At 37.9% G+C, this 16,396-nt stretch overlaps 1 protein-coding gene across 5 annotated transcripts in view; it reads right to left on the reverse strand.

Moving 5' to 3' along the window:
- Positions 1-16,396, reverse strand: part of USP3 (ubiquitin specific peptidase 3) — a 41,842-nt gene that overhangs the window by 18,964 nt on the left and 6,482 nt on the right. For all 5 annotated transcript variants that reach the window (XR_007890432.1, XM_051628458.1, XM_051628460.1 and 2 more), the window contains exons 2-3: positions 5,634-5,694; positions 3,263-3,394 (exon numbers count right to left, since the gene is read on the reverse strand). Coding sequence is in view for 4 of the 5 variants with exons in the window: in XM_051628458.1 (XP_051484418.1) it covers positions 3,263-3,394; positions 5,634-5,694 (193 nt within the window). In the remaining variant the exon portion in view is untranslated. The remainder of the gene's footprint in view (positions 1-3,262; positions 3,395-5,633; positions 5,695-16,396) is intronic.

The raw sequence follows: 16,396 nt of genomic DNA on the forward strand, positions 1-16,396 counted from the left end.
TCACAAAAAGAAAGACTAAAAAGAATTTTTTTAAGTCCTTGGCACTTCAGTCCAGGTGAGGGAAACATTAGCACAACCATGTCCCTTTAAGAGATAACAAGGAGGCTAATGGGTCAGAAACCTGATCTGCAAGTTGTGTCTGGGATTAAATGAACACGGGAAACATATTATGCAAATACATAAACAGGGCAGCCTTTCTTCTTCTGTGCTAAGCAACTGCCTGCTGACTAGCATAGAGCAAACAAATTTACAAGAGTTTTCTTCCAGGAAACACACATTTCTGAAAGCGGGCATCTTACACGTATCATTTTACTCCTCATGCACAGAAAACAACCACTAACATGGCAGGCGAAGCCATCACAGGGTAGCTGGAGGAGAAAAAAGATCTGTACTTCTCTCTTTGTGCTTAGTACTTCAGAGTTAACTGAGAGGCTGACAAGCCTCTGAAAACTGGAATTCATGTCTGTTTTCTCAGTGCTTAGGGTCTCAAGCATAACTCAGTCTGAAGATTTAGTTTTGCACCTACTGGCTCAAAAGTGACCAAAGAATCAAGAAGAGAGTCATACTCTCATAATAAATAAGATTAACATCCTCTCTACTTTCCTACTGTGAAGACTGAGTAGGTGAATAGGAGGACACAGGTGAAAGACCAAAAAATCTCTGAAAAGCAAAACTCCAGTTGCTTAATACTTAGCAATACCTCAAGCATGCCTGTATTTTTCAAAATATTACAAATTCACAAATCCAATAAAAATTTCATCTCCAATGATGGAAAAAAATAAATAAATTAAAGCATTGTCCCACCAGAACTGAAATCTTCTCCTTTCAAAGGTATGTTGAAAGAAAAAATACACATCTAGGCTTCCATGCTGAAATGCAATTACAGGAGACAGCTTGGTTTCAGTTTACAGCAAGATTGCATGTGAACTAGAAACAGAATGCAATAAACCAGGGTAGTTTCAACAGTCACACAGTATTTCTTCCCCTTGGACTGACAGGAATAGCTAAGGCAATCCCTGGATGTGCTCTCATGACTGCATCAAAGTTTTTGACGTGGCCAAAGAAAAGCAAAAGATTAAATGCCTTCTGCTTAGAAAAGAGTCCACACAAGCCTGCTCACTGCTGCTATCATGCAAGCTAAGGAACACAGCAAATCTGAATTCATGGGAGTATCCTACTCAACTCTGCAATACACAAAATTGCAAATAAAAATATAAGCTAGCACTGCATCCAAATATCTCCATTCTTGTTACAGAAGTAAAATTCAATTAAGTCTTAGGATGTTTTTTCTTGCCTTTCCAATTACTGAGGTTGCCCACATTATCTTTATATACAGTTTCCCTGAAAAGAATCATGCATAAACATAGCACAGTCTACTGGATTCGTGATTACACTGAAGAAGCTAACAAATAACATTTCAAAATTGAGTCTCCACAGTAGCTAGTTACGACTTGAATTACCTATTTGCTTTAACTGTCAAGCACTATTTGATAGCAGCTCCTACACTACTGTCTGAAATCAAGGGGTAGAAGTCGGTCTGAATGCTTTCTCCTTCATCTTTAAACATATAAACTCATTTCCACTGAAAAAATGTGGTACAAATTGGTACAAATCCAGGTATCTTTTTCTGATAATCAGGTGGGAAAAAACAGAACCCTCCTAAATGAAAGTGCAGATACACTGCTTTTGAAGCTTGTTCAGCTTCACATTAGCACAGGAGCATTAATAGTGTGCTAGTGAATTATACCCAGCACGAACTCCCCACGGCAAAATGCTCTACAATTAGTTCCAGTTCATCCACAGATGACTCAGCCTTCTACTCAATTACAGCAAAAGAGACATCACATGATAAACTGCTCCTCATCTGCCCTACCACAAACATGCTGTGAAACACCAGTGAGCTTCCTAAGTGCGTGCCTGTCCGCTCCTCACAAGCATATTTGTTTCAGTAACAGTTTGTCTCTATCATTCTGCAATGCCCACGCTGGGTTTGGGGTAAGGTCAGCAGGGTGCTCTGACTTGCTAGTGTAACTCATCCAGCCTCAGCTAGTTGGGTATACTATTGGTCATAGTAAATGGAGATATAATCAAGACTTCAAATACCCTGCTAAAATTTCTCCACATATTGTCTTCAGAGTGACTAGAAGAAAGGTCATACTTCAAACAAAACAAAAAGCCACAATGTAGAACTCGGTTGTTAACAGGAAAGTGGAATTAGCTTCCCACTGCTGTTTCAATACCAGTAACCTGTACATATGTGTCACTTTAAAAAAATGTTATGTTTTCTAATGTTTTCATGAAGAATCAGATTTTTAAAATGCTGGTCATTTAAATAAAATGCAAATAGAAGCAAAAGCCCCATACATCACAAGGCTACTCAAACCTTTCTTCTATGCCACATCCATACAGCTTTTGTCACTACTACATGTGCCATCCGAATACTTTTTTAGTTGTTTCAAACAGAATTTTGTCAGGTGAGACCATTTAACTGTGATTTCACTTGCAGGGCATAAAAATGTTAAGGAAGTATTCCTCATAAAACTGAATACCCAAACTTCAGCAAGCAGATTTTTCCCAGATGAAGTTCCTAAAAGATATCCAGTTACTTCAACAAAGTACACATCAGTGGAGTTATATATTCAGTAATTTTATAAGACTGTAACATGAATTCCCCTCAAATCACTTCTGTGATTCTGCTACTTTATCTTGTCAGAGAATTGATGCTGCCTCTCAACAGGATCCATCACTTCCCCAAACTCACCCAGGTTGCACTAAGATGCCAGAAGAAAGAAGTTTTTCTTCCAGAGTGAAGAAAAAAATGTTATGTTGGGAAAAACCCAAACAAAAGACACACCTACACACCCCAAGTTCATATCTCTTGGAAAGGAACCATAGCACATTTCTTTACTTTCCAATATTCCGACAAGAAAAGGGTATGTGAAAGGCTCACCAAGTTGATGGATGGAGTAACTACAACTAACCAGCAGCTTTTGCAATTAAAGGCTAGGTTCTGGACACACCACAAAGCAAAAAACAACTAGAAACCTCATATATAGCATTTATTTCAGTAAGTTTCTGCTAAGTTATTTGAAATGTGGGAGTCTAGCCACAACCAACGCTACAACACACATGCAAAAGCAGAAAGTTACTTCATAACTCTTTTTAAACAGCCAGGCCTGGAAATCAAAAATGTGCATAAACACAGTGCCTCACAAGAGTCTAGTATGTAAAAGCTGTCAAATTACAGTGTTTAAACCCTTACCAGTATGTGCTGTAACTACTGCAATCCATACACACAGTATGCTGAACTTTCTCTTGTTTTTCTGTTTTCTTATGATTGGTCATAGGAATCTGTGCATCTTCATAATGCTTTTTTGCATGGCCATTCACATATCTAAAATGAAAAACAAAAAAAGTCTTACACTTTTAAGTAGTTACTTAAACAATATTCACTGAAAATAAGAAAAAACACAGTCTAATAAGCATTCAATATAGGCATTAAAATAGGCAATTCACTTCTGCAAAATTATTGGTTAATTTTTCTAACTTTTTACCTTCTATCCTGTTCAAAATAATCTCATCTCCTTTACTGCAACCACAAACTTGCATCCTTGTACTAAACCCCAGAATGTGAGCCCTGAACAGAGTGATGCACCTTCACAACCAAGATCATTAGCTCCCTTCTTCCACACCTGTAGCTCTCCATATTCATTTCCCATATACTTTTCTTAGAGCTCTATTTTTTTTCCCCACCCAGCACTCACCATGTGTGTGACTGCTTGAACAGTGTGCTGAACCCCACATAAAAGCAAATCCATTTTAAGCTTTCCCATTCTGCAGCAAAATTTAATACTAGAGTATTCTATGTTTTATAAAGTTCATGAATTTGAAAGGCTCTAGGGCTTGAGGCCACTTAACTGTAATCTAAAATATTATGTCTCTTTTGCTGACACAATGAGCATTTTGACACTCAAAATTTGAGATTTTAATTTTAAAAACACAATTACAAATGCAAGTACAAATACAAGTATCAGCTGAAATTATTAACCCTTAGAAGTGCATGGCCAGACCTGAGGTGAATTTCTTCCTCCCCCCCTTCTTGCTTGTTAACTGTAATGCTGACTGCTAGAAACTCTACACATGCTCCACATGAAGGCCTGTATGTTTTACGTTTGTTCACACATGCAGGTGTAAACCATTCTGCTGTGCTGGTTGAGGCACTTGACAGAGGGCTACCCACACTGCTGTGCTGGCAGAATCCTGCAGCAATTATGTCACAACCCCAACAAGACCACTGTGCTTGCAGGACCTGGTTTGCTGCTTACCAGTGCAAGGAACAGGTTTATGAAGCTGTACTCCCACTAGAATTACAATCAGTAATGTTTCCAATTACTCTGTCTTGGAGGATGTACTTCAAGTGAAGATCTGAAAAGCATCTTTCTTTAATTTCCAATATTATCTGAGTAGAAGAATATGCTGTGTGCTTTCGTGATCAAAAATATTCCCATTACAAGGCACATTACATTCTTCTCATTCAATTATTTTTCATTCTAAGGATTTGACTCAACGTGTAACTGCCCCAATGCTTACCAAATTAACATAAGGAAAGTCATACATGGACGGTAATTTTTTTTTTAAACTGGTAACAAGTAAAACATTTCAAACTATTTCTCTCACATCATCACATAACATGAAATAGCTCCACCTCTTTTAGCTCTCACAAAGTATAAATTTATAAAATTAATTAATAAATATAAAAAGAAAAAAAAGGGGTTGTAGTGAAAACTCTGAGAGACATTATTAAAACTGTGGCACTTACTGCTATCCATGTCAAAGAAACAAAACCTGGAGTTTACTGAATTTACTGTAAAAGACAAAGTCACCAAGTTTAGGGTCCTTTTCCAGAATAAAAGCACACCAGCACAGACGCTACGCTGCAGACAAAAATGTGTTCACATCTCAGATACTGTCTAAATGTCAAAACTAACTGCATTTTCATTACTATGTGCATCTCAAACATTTATAGAGCTGCAAATTTTCTACAATTTTCCTGACATATAAATAGCAGCATCCTCTACAAATTCTTTTGGTATACTTCAACTAATACAGACAAAACCCACAGGTACTCTGAATGAATTCTGATCTAATCCTTAAATATGTTATTGCAAGAACTTTGTTTCAAAACTTCACTATAGTACATTTAAGTTAATTTCTGTCTAAGCTGGACAGTTGTTAGTTTTCTAAGATAAGCTGTTCTAACTTTGGTATTGTGGGTTTCCAAGAATTCTTATTGGTTTAATCTTATTACAAAAGAAACGTCTTTTACAGAATGGAACTTTGCAATAATCCACTGAATTAGCATTTCTCCAGGCACTTTTTGAGCTGAGCAATCACATTCACTGTATGCTTTTCTTCTGGAAAAAAATAATCTTGAGTATAATCTCTGGACTCTTATAACACAGTAAATAAGTGTGTTCAGTATAAACACAAAAAGTTAAATGAGATTATGAAATGTTTATTTCAGGGAATGATAAGGCATTCAGGAAAATTTTGAACTAACTGCCTCAGAGTTAAGCAAAGCAAAAAGATCAAGGTCTGATTAAAATCTCTGCACACTAATACTTTGTACCCACCTTCCACAATGGACACTTGAGCACGTCAGACAGACCCATGGACTTTTATTTGACCGGCACACTGTAAAAGATTTTTAAAAAGTGTCAAGTGAATTGGCTCTGATATTACAGTTGTATAACACATCCTGAGCACAAGCAATAGCTCTGCTGACTCCACCTTAGCAGCACAGATACATAAACCAGCCAGTCATGTTCATTAATCTGTATTACGGACTAAACCAACAGACTGAAGAGCTACTGACACTGAAGCACATTAGCCGCCTTCTGGCTTGGCTTTCAGTTGCAGGCTACACATTTACCTGTCACTTCCCATGAAAAATTTAAATATTTTTGTTTGCATTACATCCATAGGAGGTCTACTTGATTTTGAAATACAGTACAGAAACAACAGAAGCACAAGCAGCAAAAACAGTGGTCAATTTTTAAAACCTGCCTTTTGGCTTTTAATAAGGCAGTCCACCAAATATACAGAAAAAAGCCACAGCATTTCTGCTTCATAAACCTAGTTATACAAGAAACCATTTTAAAGAAGATACTGCAAGAAAGCCTGGAAATCTAGTAACAACTCACAGAATAAATTACTGGGCAATGTATGATAACATGCACCATTAATATAATATGCATTTCTGTGCTGCAGCGCTGGTAAAGGCTTTATCCAGTAAGATTTTACCTTTTCAGTCACACAAAAGAAGCTGGAAGTTAAAAATTTAACATGGTGCTGTGCTTCAAGACACCAAAAGATGTTCCCTAATTTTTAGCTGTCTTTTAAGTCTAGCAAACTTCAAACAGACATTGATGTTTTAAGCTAAAGGGCTTGAAGGGAAAAAACCAACATACTAGAAAATCATGAAACACCATCCCAGGGCAGAGTCATAGAAATGGGATATTCCAATTCCTACCCCAACCCAGTAGCAAAGTCTACAAATTCAGATTAGAAACAAAATCTCAATAAATAACTCAGGTAGGCAGAACACAGCAGAAGAGGCAAGCAGAGCAAAATTTACATTAGTCAAGACAAAACATAAATAATATAAATACTAACAAATATAGGTATTTATTAAAATATTAATATTTATAAATATAAACAATATAAATCTAAGTTTATAAATAGTATCAATTTTGGAACTACAACTAAAACACTACTGAACCCTCAAATTTTGAGAGACGTTCCAATTTGGATCATGTCATTATAGCAGAGCTACTACATTATACAACACTTAGACCTGAATGAAGTAAAATTGTTAATAAGTATCCATTACTACAAGATTTACAGAAATATCACTACACTATCAAATACTCAACAGGTATGACAGGAAAAGAAAAATAAAATGCTAAGTGCAAGGGCCAAAACCAGTAAAAAGACAATTTCAGTTCTCAAAAAATACCACCTAATTTTTCTACGTGCTACAAATAACTGCTTCTTGGAGCAGCTAGTAAAGAGTCACTGAGGAAAGACATCAGCAACATGAGGCCTGTGTGGCTAGAAGGAAGAAGGAACAAAGAGAAGAGGATGAAATCCTGGTGTACACATGAATTATTTATATCATTATTTACTATGGAAAAGCTCCAGAACAGCCTTCTCTGTCTGGAGTTGTACCTTATAGAATAGGCGGGGAAACCAAAGCATGTACAGAAGCTGCTCCAGGGTAGGATCACCTGAGCAGTCTGATTCAGGACTTATAGCAAAACTCAAAAATACATTCACCAACCTACAAACACCATAGTTCATATCAAACTGTTAAGATCACAGACTGTCAGACAAAACTAAGCTAAGAAAGCTGAAAGAAGCTTCTTTATCAAATTAAATGCTAATAAAGAGAAAACAGCAGTAAGTCGGTAGATTTTTGAGAGAGGTGACTAGCTTAGTTGTTTATGAAACAGTGTATGTTTCCTCCATTAGATTTTGCCTTTTTTATTTAAATCTGATGGAAAAATAAACTTAGAAGTAACTAATTTAAACTAAAGACACCAGAATTGTTTTCTTCAACTGCTGCAATTATTAATTTACTTGAGAAACACATTTTCTCACGAGTCTGTTTTCCCAAACTGAATGTTCCTATTTCTGAAGTTGATTCAGAGTTCCCACAAGTATGATGGTAACCTTTCAATAGATAAGAGTACAGCCAATAGATCTGTTTTGTCTTACATGTCAAGTTAAAAGGTGAAAGAAGTTTATCTAATTTGACCAAAATGTTAGCAAGAAAACCAACATTTAGCAAACAGAAGAGAAAGAGAAGACCTTAAATAGCCAGATAAAAATGGGCTAAATGGACCACAAGTCTATCCTGATACAATTTTTTTCCCCCTGAATTACACAAAATGAAAGGTAAAAAATAAATCAGAAGGAAAAAAACAGAAGCCAAAACAATTCATGCACTTGAACACAGATTAAGTGCTGCATGAACAAACCACTATACCTTCCTTGCCAGGAACATGAACCAGTCTTTGTGGCATTAGAATCCCAGCAGAAATCTCACACTTTGAAATAACATTTTTTATTTCACTATGTTAATCATCTGCAGACAAAACTGGTTCTCAGTAAGTAGTAGGTCAAAGCATTATGACGCAAGCTATTATTCTTACTTTCCACCACATACTAGACAATTACAACTGCACATTCAGGTATTCTAAATACCAGCCCTTCTTGCTTGTCAAGTGTTAAATTATACTGAAGTAGAGCTCACTCTGAAGAGTTCACACCAGCTTTAAGTATTCTGCACAAGTCCACCAACTCAGCACAATGCCAAAAAATCAGCATCCACTAAAATGTTCCATCTCTCATATCGGGAAATAGGAAAAGATAGCTCATTTGTTTGCTTTAACTTTTGAGAACTTTGCTCCAATTGCAACACATTAGAAATGTGCAGTTTATCTTCTGCACAAACATCTCCTCCCACGAAGTACTCAAATAACATGGAAGTGACTCCTACTAAGATTAAACACAGAAGCCGATATTAAATTTGTGACCTGCAGTTGTTCTGTTCTGAGAGGATTACACAACTGATTTTTTTTTTTTTTAAAGTTGCTGAATATTGCATTTTGTATTTCACTGAGGTTGGCTCAGCAGACAACTGCACTGAAGCTTGGCTCTCTAGGTATTCCTCAAGTCAGATCTTGAAGCAGTTACTGTCTGCTAGTTACTATTAATAAGTTACGTTATGCTGGGAGTTTCAGGTATTCACCAGGACTCCAACAAGACAGACACCATGGAATGTACAGCATGAGTGCAGTCACTGCCCTGAACTACTTATAATCTAAATTAAAGGTAGTTTGGCTTCAGCTGTAAAGAAAGTGCATGTTATTCCTTTCAGATGTGGTACTGACATGAAGGCACTAGACTTAAAAAGTATAGATGCAACAAAAGAAAGATCCATAGAAAATCTCTTCTCAATTCAAAGCACACTACTCAGCCCTGGAACTTGGCCCCTGAAACAGAGTTGGATTTTCAGGTAAGACAGTTACACAGAACTGTGAGAAAAGACTCCCAAACCCACTTGTACAGGTGCCTATGTCTTCCCTCAATAATCAGTATTCCAACAGCAAATTTATCTTCCTTTATTAGTGCTCTTTAATAAACAAGGAGGAGGGGTACACTGTATTAGCAACCCCTACTTTGGAATAAAGCTATATTCAACCAACACCTTAACCACATTAAAAAAACCTGACTCCATTACCTGTGTTTGTTACACCTTATTTAGTGGTATTTAGTCTAAAGAACATTGGCTGCTTTCTCAGCTTGAACTAAAGCTGCTACTTCAACAGTTACCTACTCCCTCATTTTGCCGTATTTTTAGAATAGCTTCAAGCAGTAAGGCAAAGACACTAACATGTCAAAAGAAAAGGGAAAGCAAATCTCTACACCACAATGTTGCCCAAAGCAGTAAGTCATTTGACATTTTATATCAGTATCACCTTATTCAGAAGTTTCAAAAAATGATTTTTCATCAGGGAACAGGAAAGGGAAATACCGCTTTTTACAGAATTATTTCTCTAAGTGAAATGTGAATACTCGTTTGTTATACAGTCTACAAAGCCTTCTTGTAAAGAAGAGGAGCATCAGTCCATCCCCAAGAGATAAAACCATCTAACACTACTACATACAGACTCATATCTAACTATGGGAACACTCAGAGATGTCCCTCCCCTTCCAGCTTCCACTATTGGTACACCATCCTGATAAATAATGTTCATCAAGCTATGCCAAATAGAATGAGTAAGACATGGCTAATCAGTTTGGCACTCTGATCACAAGGGTCCCACCCCATCTTACCCTCATGATCACTCAAGTATGCACTTCTGAATCTTGACTTGAATATTTTTTTCTTATTGAAAACTGCTTCCAAGTGCTGTCTTGTGAAACTTCAGTGCCCCTGGCAAACACTGTATTCCTTACAGAACAAAGCCACAGATCTCCACTGTAGGAAAGTTACAACTGTGTAAAAGTACAAACAACTCAAGAAACTATTAGTTTTGTTTAAATAGCCCACTGTGTAAATTAGAAACTGGCAAAAGAAAAGAGAAGCAAGAAGAGGAGACAAACAGGAAGCAGGTTCTGTAAGGCAGCCAAGTTAAGAAAGCTGCAAGATACAGTGTCCACCACCAGAAATCTGGCACTAGTGCAGTCATGTTATCAATGCAAACCCGTGACTTTGCCAGGCACAGGAGCACAAGTGACCTGAGGCCATAGCTACTACAGAACTGTGCTTACATCCAAGTTTTAAAACAGTTATTACATCACTAAAGAAAAGGCTGCAAAACATCAGCACAAAAAGAGCAATACTTTGGTCCTTTTCTGTTAAAAGCATATTGAATGGAAACAAGATTAGGATCATTAAGCAATTTCAAATATTCTCCACAGCCTTTACAAAACAGCCTGGACTTGGTTCCCAAAGAAGCTGTGTACTTGTATATGGTTAAACTACAATAACACAGTGACCTGCACAGAAATATCTTTGGATAAAGTGACCTTTTTTTAGTTCAGTTTATGCTGACATAGCAGGTCAGCTATACTGATACAAGCTCAACTGTAAAAGGCTGCTGTTACTCCTCTCAGCATCTGTGTGAGGAACAACATTTACATAATTGTTGTGCCTGTACTGGTACACTGACACTGTACTGAGCAAATTGTCCCACAAACATAAGCACTTGGTAACAAACATATATTTGCTAAGCACAGCATTTTTTATGGGTAGCCTGCTATATGCATACACACACATATTTTTAAAAAGCAATAGTACTATTAAAGTATTCTAGAGAAATATTTACTTTTTTTTACTTTTTTTATTTACATTGCCATACACTTAACTTCATCCTGTGTAACACTCCCTCAGTATCCTGTTTAATTAAGATTTGGTAGCAGAACGATGTAAAATAACCCAACTACTGAAGCAAAAATAGAGCTGGACAGTCTTCATGAACATGTGAAGAAAAAAGAAAAAAATCAACTATCTGTATACCAAAATGTGAAATCCCTGCTTTGTGAAACAGGATCCTTCTGTCTGTGACAACATCAGGCCTAAGGATTCAGACTAAAAACTGCCTCCTACAAAGATCTCCACAACAACCCCAGACTACAAGCTTGGGAAGAGTGGCTGGAAAGCTGCCAGAAAGAAGGACTCAGGGGGTGCTGCCTGACAACGTGTGTGACATGAGTCAGTGTGTGCCCAGGTGGCCAAAAAAGCCAATGGCATCCTGGCTTGTATCAGAAACAGTGTGGCCAGCAGGAGTAGGAAGGTGGTTGCCCCCCTGTACTCTGCAGTCATGAGCCTGCACCTTGAGTACTGTGTTCAGTTCTGGTCCCCTCACAACAGCAAAGACATTGAGGTGCTGGAGCAAGTCCAGAGAAGAGCAACCAAGCTGATGAAGGGTCTAGAGAGCAAGTCTTACAAGAAGCAGCTGAGGGAACTGGGCGTGTTTAGTCTGGAGGAGGCAGAGGGGAGATCTTCTCATTGTCTACCAACCACTACCTGAAAGGACACTGTACTGAGGTGGGGGTTGGCCTCTTCTTCCAAGGAACAAGCAATAGGACAAAATGAAATGGCCTCAAGTTGTGCCAGGGGAGTTTTAAATTAGACATTAGAAGAAAATTATCCACTCAAAGGTTAATAAAATACTGGAATAAGCTGTCAAGGGAGGTGGTCTGGATGTGGATTGGGAACTGGCTGAAGGACAGAGCTCAGAAAGTCATGGTAAGTGGGGCAGAGTCTAGTTGGAGACCTGTGTCTACAACAGTTCCCCAGGGGTCAGTACCAGATCCAGCCCTGTTCAATACATTAATTAATGACCTGAATGAAGGGACAGAATGAACCATTAGCAAGTTTGCTGATGATACAGAACTGGGAGGAGTGGCTGACACACCAGAAGTCTGTGCTGCCATCCAGCATGACTTGGACAGGCAGGAGTTGACCAGGGAGAAACTTGATGAAATTCAACAAGGGCAAGTGTAAAGTACTGCATCTGGGGAGGAACAACCCCATGGATCAGTACAGGCTGGGGCCTGACCTGCTGGAGAGCAGCTCTGGCAAGAAGGACCTTGATGTCCTAGCGAACAACAGGTTGACAATGAGCGAACAATGTGCCCTTGCAGCCAAGAAGGACAAGAAGATTGTGGCCAGTAGGTCAAAGGAGGTTTTCCTCCCCCTCTACTGGTGAGGTACATCTGGAACACTGCATCAAGTTCTGGGCTACCCAGTTCATGAAGGGTAAGGAACTACTGAGCCACAAAGATAATTAGAAGAATGGAGCATCTGCCCCATGAGGAAAAGCTGAGAGCTCGGGCTGTTCAGCATGGAGAAGAGGAGACTAAAGGGGGATCTCACAGATGCTTCTAAATATCTATAGGTGGGTGTCAGGAGGATAGGACCAGTCTCTTTTCTGCAGTGCCCAATAACAGGACAAAGGGCAGTGGGAACAAGCTGGAGCATAAGAAGTTCAAGTTAAAAATAACGAGAAACATCTTTACTCTGAGGGTAACAGCACTGTAACAGGCTGCCCAGGAGAGGTCATGGAGTTTTCTTCTCTGGAGACTAGATGATCTTCAGAGGTCCCTTCCAACCCTGACGACTCTGTGGTTGAATCACCATCCCTGAAGGTGTTTAAAAGACATGTAAATGTGGTGCTTAGGAACATGGTTTAACCACTGGACTTGGTAGAGTTGGGTTTATGGTTGCTAGTTAGGTTATGGTGGGACTCGATGATCTTAAAGGTCTTTTCCAATGAGAACAATTCTGTGATTCTGTGCTAAAACACTGTATTAGCAGAATCAAAGAAGCCTAAAAAAACCTGTAAGTGTCCTCTAAGGTACGTAATGATTTTACAGGCAGTATGTAAAAATTCATAACAGGCAATATAAGTTACTTAGTACTAAGTACCCATGTGTTAACACAACTGATCATGTTCCCAGTTTTTGACTTCACATTCTTTTGTATATTTACAAAGGTGTTTGCTACAAGCTTTATTATCTGACCCTACTGTCTGTTTACATTCAGCAGGAATCAAAAATCCTGAAATTAGTATCTCAACTTAACATGTTGGTAAAGGACAGGCATTAACATACATGACACCACACTTAAGTCCAAGCAGAATGCTAACATGATTTTCTAATCTAGGAATAAATTCCAGACCTTAAATACTATGTTAAACTTCTGTGATTGTTGATTGTGGGGGGTTTTTGTTTGGCACTGGGTTTTGATGGGGGGAGGGGAGGTGGTGGAGAGTGGTGCATTTAAACTGCAAGCACATCTGTTAAAAGTATCTGCTCTGCATTTTAAGAACTTAAAGCTAGTCAATTCCAGATGAGTAACTATAATAAAAACCAGGAGACTGAAAAAGGAAGTGTTAAAAGAATTTTTTTAAAAAACCTTTTAATAGGCTAAAGCCCCATTCTAGACAAAGGATGCAGGAAAAAGGAATGTTATAGGCTTTGCAAGCTAGAGACATGGTCTACACCTTACTTAGAAGCCAGCTGTTTTACTGTTTAGGTTTTAAAGAGTATTCCCATTTGATTTCAAACTTCATTTCACATAAAGCTCTTCTTTCCATCCAACTCCCAGCCCCATCACAGTAAGCTCTTAAATGGACTGAACTTGTTCTCAACTGTTTGACATTAGAAAAGTAAATATTCTATTTAACAATATTTTACGTAAGTTTCATTTGTTAGATATCTTTGTCTGTTTTAGAAAAACAGCATTCTAGTCAAAATGAAACCAGACCAAAGGGGAAATAATTTTTAATTGTATTATTTAAAATGTTTTAAAATCAGCTAACACCCACAGACAAGAGGAAAAGGTAAGAAAAGATTAAATTTAAATTACATCTAAATCAAAGCACGGGAATTTACAAGGAAGCAAGTTTCCTGGTAAGCATTACTAACAATACAAAAATGTTAACCATTCTTTCAGTGTTCCATACCCTCATAATTAAGAGATGCACAATGAATAGAAGTCTCAACAGTATCAAGTCTCAGTCTGACTCAAATCACATTAGAATTAAAACAGACCCGGAAGAACAAAAGAGAGCTAACTACCCTTACCTTACAGCTATGGAAAAACACCCAGCTATTTTTTTCTGCCATTATCTTTCAGCCAAAACCATAAAGATTAAGTTTTTTTTGTGAGAAAACAAATATTAAGTTATTTTGTGAAAGTGATTAAATGCAGAATCAACCAATACTCCTGTTCATGCATAATGCTACATGTGGTTTCTTCCTCTTTGTTGCTAAATAAAAGCATTGCTCAGTCTCATGTAAGAAATTTCACAGATGGTTACAGCAAACCACACTATTACAATGGAAAACCTTTTATCATTCAGACATACTAGACAGCAACTGAGTAGGAATATAAAACACGGATAGGGGAACAATTTTTTTGTGGAATAAATAGGTCACTGAAGTCTCCAAGACATTCCTAACATTGAGAAACGTTTGGCAGAGCACAACGTGATTATCTTCATCTGCGTGTACCTCACCTCCCCGGTGAGGCTCAACCACACTGGCTTTCAGTTCGGTGTTGTGATTACGCACCCAGAATTACACACTGAACAACTTAACAGTCAAAACATGCATGTTTTTTAATCTGCCTATGTTATTAATCCAGTAGTGAAAAAGCAGACAGGTAGGTAAGGAAACCGTCTTTCAACCAGGGTAAGCGGACATTTCAGTTCCTGAGGAAGTGGTTAAAAGAACGGGGGAGCAGGGGGAAGAGTTGAGGGGGGGGTGTGGTGTGTTTGAGAGAGTTAAAAATACTACACAACACCAAAAGAGGAAAAAAAAAAAAGTGCAACACCGAAGTCAGATCACTTATAGCAGCAATAAACAAAGACACACAGAGCATGCTGTGCTGCTTTTTTGTTATGGTAAAGAAATAAGGTCACTTAGCTTTACCAACCACACAAATCGAGCCTAGCTCTCAGGTTACAGCAGCACCATCTTTCTTGGTAATTTAGTCTTTCTACATGTCAAGTCAAGCTTCCGGTCAAGAAACGTCAGTGGTTGATCTTCCTGGAAATATACCACATAAATCACACCCTACCTGAAAGTAAGTCATAAAATGTCCATTATTTAAAAGAAAAAAAAAAAAAGTAGTAATGCATCAGTAGGAGGCTTATTTTACTTAATTATGGCGAAAAGCATTTTTTAAAAATGTATTGCCTCTATTTCTCCTTTACATTCTAAAAACAAATTCTAGTGGTTCGGCTACTGTGATAACTACTTAGTACCCAAATTTAAATAGATATATACACACATATATCCTTATATATTTTACAATCAAACGCTTTCTAGCCCTCACCAATACTGCCCCTCGCTATAGCAGCAGTGTGTCAAGAAAAAAAAAAGTTACTCAATCTTTAGGTCAGAGTGAGACACACAAATATTCATTTTCAGACAGCAGCCAGAAAAAGCACAGCAAAGCCAACAGTGAAATGTAATTTTCAAACCCTTAAGGAAAGGAATCTTCTTGAGTCACTTAGCAATCAATCTCAGGTCAAAACATTAAATCTAGAAATAGGAGGGAAAAGGGGAAAGACAGGAAGAATTGTTCTTGCTTGCTTTATATAATCTAGTAACTTATCTACTTACTTGTAGCGCCCAGTATTTCTTTCCTACTTCTCCAATACTGCACAAAAGACACATTACTAACCATTCCTGTGAACAACAAAAAAATCCAAATCCAATGCTCAGAGGGCAAGAACTTTATCAAATTAAGAACTTATGAAGCAAAGGATTTTTTTTAAAAAAAGAAAGTTTTAAAAAGGGTCATGGCTATCTTGAGAAAATGCACCTGTACTTTGACATGGACAAGCAGATGCTCACGTTCACAGAGAATCCTAAGTGATGGACCTATGAATTACCTTGAAAAATCAGTATCTGCCTATTTGGTATTGATAAGAACCTCCAACACCTCCCACCCCTCAACCTGACTGTACCATGCCACTTTGAAGTGAAGCTGTCTGCCTGCAATCCAGGTCATCAGGTGCAGGAGTTAACTTCCAGAAGAATCACCTCATTTCGCCAGGTTGCCTGAGGATATTGTGATTAAACTCAAATGCATAATTAAATCTGTCAAAGACATTTCATAACTACGTCTACAAGATCCAAATTTACGCAAGATATTCCAAAAGGGTGGGAAAAAACCCAACCACTAGAGGCCTGCTTTGACATACCAGTTAAGATTGCTGAATAGGTATATTCATCAAGTCATGTACAGCCTAAAAACACCCTTTTTACATCAAGGAAATAAATCATTAAGGACAAAATCTTACTCTAC

This window comes from Apus apus, chromosome 10, assembly GCF_020740795.1.
Source record: "Apus apus isolate bApuApu2 chromosome 10, bApuApu2.pri.cur, whole genome shotgun sequence".
Classification (NCBI taxonomy): domain Eukaryota; kingdom Metazoa; phylum Chordata; class Aves; order Apodiformes; family Apodidae; genus Apus; species Apus apus.